General features: G+C 41.6%; 1 protein-coding gene and 2 non-coding genes across 3 annotated transcripts; 2 read left to right on the plus strand and 1 right to left on the minus strand.

Moving 5' to 3' along the window:
• Nucleotides 1-78: 78 nt before the first annotated feature.
• On the minus strand, nucleotides 79-161 carry trnal-cag (transfer RNA leucine (anticodon CAG)). The gene has a single exon. It is a non-coding gene; the product is annotated as a tRNA-Leu (tRNA).
• Nucleotides 162-323: 162 nt separating this feature from the next.
• trnaq-cug (transfer RNA glutamine (anticodon CUG)) lies at nucleotides 324-395 on the plus strand. Its single transcript has one exon. It is a non-coding gene; the product is annotated as a tRNA-Gln (tRNA).
• Nucleotides 396-940: 545 nt separating this feature from the next.
• On the plus strand, nucleotides 941-9,167 carry LOC108891414 (F-box DNA helicase 1-like; the record flags this gene model as incomplete). The annotated part of the gene is given in 19 exon segments (XM_018688542.2): nucleotides 941-1,343; nucleotides 1,769-1,927; nucleotides 2,111-2,754; nucleotides 2,952-3,088; nucleotides 3,349-3,496; nucleotides 3,603-3,784; nucleotides 3,869-3,943; nucleotides 4,447-4,538; nucleotides 5,229-5,323; nucleotides 5,325-5,432; nucleotides 5,964-6,029; nucleotides 6,031-6,176; nucleotides 6,262-6,353; nucleotides 6,439-6,540; nucleotides 6,631-6,767; nucleotides 7,604-7,700; nucleotides 7,805-7,968; nucleotides 8,838-8,919; nucleotides 9,024-9,167. Coding segments are annotated over 19 exon segments (2,689 nt in total), but the record flags the coding sequence as incomplete, so codon positions are not given.
• Between the last annotated feature and the right edge of the window lie 76 nt (nucleotides 9,168-9,243).

Here is a 9,243-nt window from a genome sequence, read left to right on the forward strand (position 1 = left end):
AAACTGAGATGAAACAGACTCTCAGAATTTACCAGTATGGTGCCAGACTACAGGCGATGCTGAGATGAAAAGGTGTGCTGTCAGAAGTGGGATTCGAACCCACGCCTCCAGGGGAGACTGCGACCTGAACGCAGCGCCTTAGACCGCTCGGCCATCCTGACTGCATGTATATATCTATATATATATATATACACACACACACACACACACACACACACAAAAAAAAAAAAAAAAAAAAAAAAAAAAAAACACGACTTTTGTCATGTACTAGCCTGCCATATAACACGAGTTCAACGAACTCAAGATGAACGCAATGTTGAAGCGGTTCCATGGTGTAATGGTTAGCACTCTGGACTCTGAATCCAGCGATCCGAGTTCAAATCTCGGTGGGACCTGGTTTTAGCAGGGACTACCTGTTGTATTATAAACTTAATCTCATATTAAATTGAAAACACCTGCACGATAGAGCACGAGAGCGATACTTTGGTTACGAGCTATATCAATCTCTTACAAGAACAGGTAGGAGACAACAGGTTTTGACATGTATTTACAGCTGCAGATTAATGTGCTACACTTTTTATGAGAGCAAAGGCTGAGTTCTTGTGTAGGATTTGAACAAATCAAGTGTTTGATGTGTAATATGATCTATATAAGAGTGCGCAGTATAGCATTTTAAAGTGTATTTAAACATAGGTCATATTTCCCTCGTGTATGTCATTAATTTTCAATACGTGGACTCTTTGCACCTTCTTAATGATTATTACTTATGATTAATGTAGAAAGTAGGCAACATTATTTATTCAACTAACTTTCTTTGAGACTAAAGCACTTCTTTCTATTGTTTCCTGCCGATGTACTGCTCCACACTCCAGTCCAGTAGGTGGCCATAATGCGCCTTTAAGATAGTTTTCCAACTGCCAATAAGATTCAAAGAGGAACAAAACGCGGGCCAATCATATGATTTCTTTACCAACACAAACTTCCGAAGTCTTAACAAAATCATAGCCTTGCTGGATGGTGTGTTTTATCACGATAAATACACAATTAAGTTAGTGTTGGCGTTAGTTAATATGTTAAAACGAACGAGTGTGTCACAGTTGAGTTTTCGGACAGGTTGGCAGTTGCAAACTTAGGGGAGAAGAAAGTGAAAGTGTAACGTTAAACAAGCTAGCAGTCGTTGTTTACTGCCGTGTAGTCCTGACGCCAACGCCTCGACTCTGGGTTCTAGCACAAGCTAATGAGCGGTAGGACGACGGCGTTTCTGCTTAGTTATGTTTCAGCTTGGCTTATTTTCTGAAAGAGTGATGCGCTAGTACACACGAAGATGGAGGTGGCCGTCAAAGGTAAGTAAAGTCATGATTCGTAGTAGTACTTCTTAGCGGTATGTAGTGATTTCTGTGTTTGTTTGGGGTCGCCATCAGAACCAGATACGAGTAACGATAACGCAGAACTTGGACACACAAACGTTGAAGTTGATCATCTTCATAGCCAATACAGGACAAATTCTGTGCTTCATAATAATAAGAATTACTTTTCAGGATACGAAAGCCTTTGACGGTGGCTGCATTTGGACTATAAATAGATTCTAAACTTAACCAACATTCACAGGTCACATTTCATAGGTTTGTAGTTTATTTGGATGTTAGAAAATTACTTTCATCACCTGTGTAGAGTTAAAGGGGGAACCAACATTTTATCAAAGGACAGACTGGGTGGTGATTAGTGCAAAACTGGCATGTTTGTGACTGTATCTTGTTTGGTTTCCAAGGGAAGGCCAAGAGGAGGCACCTGAGTGCAAACGAGCTGGAACAAAGTGCAGAGGGGACTAATGCCCTTACCCAGCCCCATGTTCTTAACCAGGCGCATGGCCACCGCGATCCCAACAGGGGGCTTTACCCAAGGACACCCACCAAGCGACAGAAGTGCGGTAATCTGCTGTAAATTTTCTCTTACACACTCTTGAAAAGCTGACAACAGACAGGGTGAAACCTGTGCATGAAAATATCTACAAAAATAATTTTGTTGAGTGCCTATTTTTTAAGTGTCGTAGTCATAAAATTGATGTTAGACACTGAATCCATGTCCTCTCTCTCACTCCATATACCATCAGCATCTGCCTCAGGAAGTCCTGCTGGAATACAGAGGGGTATCAACGATTACTTCTCTGTGACAAGAGTCATCCACTCCAGTCCGAACAAATCCCCCAAGCCCTGCTCCTCCACATGCACAAATGGACTAATGGAGGATGATGAGGATGACGATGACGACGATGTCAGCTTGTTAGCTGCCCCATTGCTGCCAGAGTCTCAGGCAAAGGAGGTGGATGAGATGGACGATGCAAGCTTGTTAGCTGCTGCAATGGTGACAGAGCCTCGGGAGGAGGAGGAGATTGACGATGCCAGTCTTTTAGCTGCTGCAGTGGTGCCAGAAGAGGAGGAGGAGGAGGAGGAGGAGGAAGAGGAAGAAGAGGTGGATTATCTGGAAGGAATGACAGCAGAGATGTTTGGAGTTGATGATGAATTTAATCTATGTGACAGTGACATTCACAATGAGGAAGAGGAGGTGGAGGCCCTCCCTGATGCCCACTATGGGCTCCTAGGCAGCAGCAAAGTCCTGCAGCAGCCCCAGGGCTGCATAGATGACCTTCCAGAGGAGGTGCTGAGGGAGGTGCTATGCCTCCTCCCTGCACAGGACCTCTACCGCAGTGTCTGCCTCGTCTGCCATCGCTGGAGGAACATTGTCCAGGACACCAAGGTTAAACTGAGTTGTATTATGTTACTATTTTTTTATTTTAGCCGCAGGAGTTGTGAGCTCCAATGTAGAAATTAACTAACATTACTTCAGTAATTTGTTTACTAACTGCAGAAATGAGTTTTAGCAGGTTTTTATTCCACTTAAAAGCACTGAATTAACTTAGCTGTTGTGTGAATATCTCATGTTCCTTTTCATAGTTTGTGCCCTTTAAGAAACAGTACTACCGCTACATGATGAGAGAGAAGAATACAATGCAAGAGATCTTATCCATCCTGATGAACAGCGGCATAACAAATCAAGCAATGCGACAACACAGCATACGACACCTTGTTGTGTAAGTCTACATTTCCTTAGTAAGGAGACACTTAGGATTTCCATAACATAAAAAAGAGTCTCGTCACTGCTTTGTAATGTTTGTATTAATTATTTTCTTTATTTTCTCTATAATCTTGGTTTCACTGTGAGTCACTGTGGATCAGTTTCAGTTAAATGGCTGAATATAAATCTGAGCAGATATTTTTGAATGTTCACTGTGATATTATCCTGTCTGTGTGTGTGTGTATGTATGTGTGTGCGCGCGCGTGTCTTGGTCAGTTTAATGGCTCAGCATAAGGTAGGAGAGCGGGTGAATCCGGAGGACGTTCTGAGGCGTGTTAAGAAACATCGCCTTTTTCCTCAGGCTGAGGCTTCCATGAGATTACGTATTCCTGATATTCAGAAATGCTTTAACCTTGGCATTGAGGTATGACTCACACACACAAGTAAAACACTAAATTCCCTTGGTAATTATAGGGAAAAAATGTGTATAAATGTCTGCTATCTTCACATCATTCATGTGTGATCTCCAGGGTCCAAACCCATACGCAGCCATGGCTGTGATACTGATCCTAAGTGAGAATGTTGGTGATGTGCAGGCCTTGGTGTCTCTGCTCACTGGCTGCATGTCAAACACCGCCATCACAGAGTACCTCAGCCACATGGCCATGATGTTACTTTCTTTAACGAGGAATAGCATCCAGATAAGTGACAGGTAAGTGTCAGCAATTATATTCACACATCATTCCTCACTTCTTGTCAGCCTCTCTGTGATGTTTGTTTTTTCCTCCCTCCTCAGGTTGCATTACAACATCTACTACGTACTTCACCTGATGGAGAACGGTCCCTTTTCTGTTAGCTCTAGTCAGAGCAGGTGAAGTCCAAAATTCATCACTTTCACTGATATACGTTAGACATAAGTGCATCCTGCTGTGTTAAGCATTCCTAATTTCTTTATAATCATGAACTCACTGAAGGTTCAGTCAAGTTAAAGAGCTCAAGGTTTGTTTTTCACCAAGTGTATCTGCAGGTCTTGAAAAGTCTTAAAAAGCACATAATTCAGTTCCACATTAAAAGGCCTGGGAGGGTATCAGAAAGTCTTGAATTTCATTTGAAGATATTTTCATATCCGCATCATCCACATACATATCCATATTCCACAAGATGTTTCCTGTGAGATTCAACTCCATATTCACATGGTTACATCGCATAATTCATGCTGCCATTCTCCTGATGTACCACATCCTAGAGGTGTTCTGTGGATTTAGATCTGGTGACCAGGGAGCCCATTCTGTTTTTAACAGTCATCATTTTGTGTGTGTGTGTGTGTGTGTGTGTGTGTGTGTGTGTGTGTGTGTGTGTGTGTGTGTGTGTTAGGCGGCCTCAGATTCAGCTCACCAGTGAACAGCAGCGGGTCCTCAGCCATGACATCCAGGAAGACCATGTGGTCAAGATCATAGCTTTTGCAGGTATGCTGAGGTAGCTGTGTGATGGCCACTGTTGCTCATCACGCATTAGTGGTCCACATTCTCCAACCCTTAACGCAACAAAGAACATATTAATATGGGGTATCTCTCGCCACTGAAGTTGTTATTTGGATTCTGTTTATGGAGAGCACAGATTTAACTATTTTAGCCCACCACAGTGTCTATCACATCCTGTGCATGTAAAACAAACGCATGACTATAAAATATTTGAAACGTCACCAGGGGGCATTATTTCCCTTCAGACAGTTTATCCATAATTCTATATCCCTGTTTAACATGTAGTGACAGATCTCTTTGAGCTGCGTGTCATGAGGTATAGCTTCAGAAATACATTGTAAAAGATAAATAGTCTTTGTCACAGAATGAATGTCTGTGTGTCATTTTGCTCATTTCACTGTAGATGTGAAAAGTTAATGATACATTTTTGGCAGCCAGGGTTCATGATTCATGGCAGCCAGGCACAATATCAACATTGACTGCCATTTCAAATCAGTAAAATCTTATTTCATTGTCGAGCTGTGTGTAGCACTTTGATTCCCTCAGCCCCTTCTAGTGTGAACTGAGGTGCTCAGAACTGCCAACTTGCAATCAGGTCACCTGTGATACATGTTATTGTCAGATATGATAGGTCCATAGTTGTCAGTGCTTAAAAGTCACTGCTGTCCATCACAGGTACAGGAAAGACGACCACATTGGTGAAGTATGCTGAGCATCGGCCACACCTCCGCTTCTTGTATGTGGCCTTCAATAAGTCAGTGGCTTGTGAGGGCACAGCGCCGCTTCCCCAGGAACGTGGACTGCAAGACTGTCCACTCGTTGGCCTACAGGGACATTGGACTGAAGTGAGAATACAAGTTTTCCCCTCGGTAGTCCCCAGTGGTTGTCATACACTTAGATTTTTTTGTGTGTGACCATAAAGACAGACTATGGACAGAAAGACAACAGCTGTGGCATGTCTCTGTGCTCTATTAATCATATTTATATTATGGATATCTATGATATAAATTACGTACGCCCCACATGCTGTTCAGTATATAGTCCTGACCAAGGCAATATTGCTACCAATAAACCCCCCCCCCCCCCCCCCCCCACACACACACACAATTTAAGTTAAAGTGTATCATCAAGTCAAATTTGTTTGAACTTGTGGTGTATAGATAAGGCCTGATCAGACTGAAAACACTGGTTGCTTAACTGATTTCTGCTGGGAAAAAAGTTTCATATTGACGTGTGGTCTGTACAACAAAGACGTAAACTGCTCTTCACTGTTATCTATCATACATTTGGTTCGTTGGCAGTAATTTCTTTAGAAGCTAATCTTTCATCTGAGGTACATCTGGTATTCTTCATTTTTAAAACAACATCTCCTCCCCTGTTTCTGAGACAGGTATCATTTTCGTCGGAAAGCTGACCTGGAACCTGAAGCCATTTACCATCAGCTCTGTTCTGCCTGAAGGCCGAGGTGGCTTTGGTCAAAGCCAAAGTAGTAATCACAACTCTCAACGCCTTCATGGCTTCAACAGATGAGCACATCACCATCGAACATGTCCCTTTTGCCCACGTAACTAAAACTGGCAATAGGATGGGCATAAACATTGCTGAAAGACCGGTACACATTATGTATAGAGCTGACACATGTGCTTTCAGTTTAAATAAATAATGAGCAAAGGCATTTAAACTGTTTTCTTTTACTGTGAAATCCTAGTTGTTTGGTCCAGGATGCGCAGATGATCTGGGAACAAAATGAAGGGATCTCAAATGAGACAAAAATAGAAGCCTATCACATGACTCATGATGGTACGCCAACCTGTAAATGAGTAAATATATTCCAAGTAATATTAGACGGAGTACTGGTGGTCACTGGGAGGCTTTTCATTCCCAGGTTACCTTAAGTTATGGCAGCTCCAAGAACCAAGGCCCTGCCTGTCTGACAAATACGATGTCATTTTCATCGATGAGTCCCAGGACTGCACTCCCAGGTAATGTTTCAGTGACTGTTACACAGCCCTGAGAGATTGTGCACAAGCACAATTGGTGATTTTTGATGGTGTCTTCTTCCTTTGTTCCATCACAGCCATCATGGATGTGCTGCTGTCTCAGCGGTGTGCTAAAATCCTGGTTGGAGATCCTCACCAGCAGATCTACACCTTCAAAGGAGCTGTCAATGCCCTGAATGTTGTTGACCACACACACATCTACTACCTGACACAGGTATACCCAAACAGGCAAAGATTAACTTTTTGCACAGGAGGTTAATTTCTGTGAATGTCTCACTGCATTTCTTATTGCATCAGCAATAGTATTCAAGATTATTAAAATTTCATTGATTTTTTTTTTCTATAAATGGATAGAAAATATCAACTGGCATCCAGTTGAGGCATTTTGTGCCAAAAAATGAAGCCCCCTCTTGCTCCTCCTCATCATGGTTCTGATTGGTCAAACCATAATACACTGTATAGATTTCTTACACATATGGCTGGAATCAGTGTGTGTATGATAAAGTGTGTGCACTTCATCTCTGACACCCACATACAGGGTTTTTTGATGAAGCACTGGGATGCAGCACTGCCTTTTCTTTTCAGAGAAACATTCTAAATGGACACACACACTCACTGTCTCCAGTGAAATCAGTATCTCCAGTGGCTCATAAATCCAAACTTTTTGGTTTGGATTCAGCTGGGAGCTTTATTACATGTCGTACCCTCTCTACCTCTCTTCATGTTTCCTTGATTGCTACTATCAAATAAAGGCAAAATGCCATAAATAATTAAGCATAATAACAGAGATATTAAATATATATTATTGCTAATAGCAGCATGACTTATAGCACAGATTCTCTAGAATCAGATAAAAAAAGTGTTTGGTGTAGCCCACAGATAACTCCTTTCCAGTTTACAAGAAGTGACAACATGTTAATGATACTAAGTGTAATGTTTCATCAACCATGTTCCTGCAGAGATTCAGAAAAAAATGCCAGACAGTGTTATTTATTTTATACTGAGTGATAATCAGACCAATGACTTTGTCACCCTAATGTGATTGTCTAGAGCTTTCGGTTTGGTGCTGAGATCGCTTATGTGGGTGCCACCATCCTAAAAGTGTGCAAGAAAGTTGAGAAGATTCTTGTAGGAGGAAAGCAGAAGGGTAAATACTGCAGATGTTTTGTCCTTTTGATATTCTGTCTTTTTAGAAATTTAGCATTCCTCTAACTGTCCCCTATGTGTGTGTGCTGCATGTCCATTCTGTAGGGGGTGTATGTGACGAGACTGCAGTCAAAGTTGCAGAGGCTATGGAGACCGGTGTGAGTCACAACCGGGGGAAGATAGCCATCTTGTCGAGATCTAATCTCAGTGTGTTCAGTGTAGCTGTAGCTGACGGATGCCAACCACAGTGCCGGATCCACTTCATAGGAGTGAGTGTACAACAAAGTAGTAGTAGCAATAATTTTCATCATGGCATTACATCTGTTGATATACTTGACTTCAACCACTTGTTTGTGTCTGTGTGATGTGAGTGCAAAAAATTCAAGGGAAACATGCCTTACTATCTGATATGAAAACCTCTGATGTTTCAGCTTTATAGCCTTTGAAATGGGAATACGCCTGTTCACTTTCTTTCTTCTTTCCTGCTAGCATTAGATGTGAAGATTGATACCACTCTTAACTGTCACATTGCATACTGATGTATGCAGATAGGATGGAGACACAAATGCAGATGCAGGCAGGAACAAGTTAAAGAGTTTAACAGCAAATCTTTTTGTAAATTTTATAAGATAAAGAGTACCGTCCAGACCTGCTCTATATGTACAGTGCCTCGAGATAACGTCTGTTGTGAATTGGCCCTATATAAATAAAATTGTCAGCCACAAAAGAGAACACACTTGTCCAGGTGACAAAATCTGCTAGTGAATTGCTGTTTTTACGTCCAGGCTAGCATTTTCTCCTTGTTTACTGTGATAATACTAAGCTAGCTAAGCTAGCCTGCTGCTGTCTGTAGCTTCATATTTAATATATATAAATGTCAGAGTGTCATCTGTTTTTATATCAAACTTTCTACCACCTTTGCTAAATTTGAATTCTTTATTTAAAGTCATTATTGTAAAGCATGTACCGTTAAAAAAATTGGTTAATCCTGCCTTAAGAGCTGTTTACCCTTACTGTCTGATTGATTTCTAGCCTGATAAGAACGACGTTTGGAGAATGCATTCAGTAGTTGTGAATAATGAAAATGGTCAAAATTATCATATGGTTGAAGTGCTAACAGGACTTCCTTTTCCTTCAGAATGTCAAAAATATCGGCCTGGATAAAATCCTGGACATCTGGCATCTGATGAAGGGCCAAGAGCCAGACCATCAACCAAGATGTAAGACTCATAAAAATATGTATTTATCCTCCCATTTATTTCCCCTTTTTAAAAACAAGACACACTGACATCTGACATTCATGTTGAATTTTCTCTTCCTTCAGTCATCAAGGATCCCCTCATTCGCTCCTTCGCAAAGAGAAGTCAAACTGCCTTCTTAGCCCTGAGGACGTACATCGAGCAGACGGAGGACTTGGAGCTTGGGGCCAAACTCAACATCGTTGAAAAATATAGATGTCGTATCCCCTGGTGAAGCGCCTGGAAAGCTGCTTTGAAGATAACATTCATAAAGCAGGTTTGTTCGCACATCTTGGTCTCACTTAC

This window comes from Lates calcarifer, unplaced genomic scaffold, assembly GCF_001640805.2.
Source record: "Lates calcarifer isolate ASB-BC8 unplaced genomic scaffold, TLL_Latcal_v3 _unitig_1959_quiver_1416, whole genome shotgun sequence".
In the NCBI taxonomy this organism is placed as follows: Eukaryota; Metazoa; Chordata; class Actinopteri; family Centropomidae; genus Lates; species Lates calcarifer.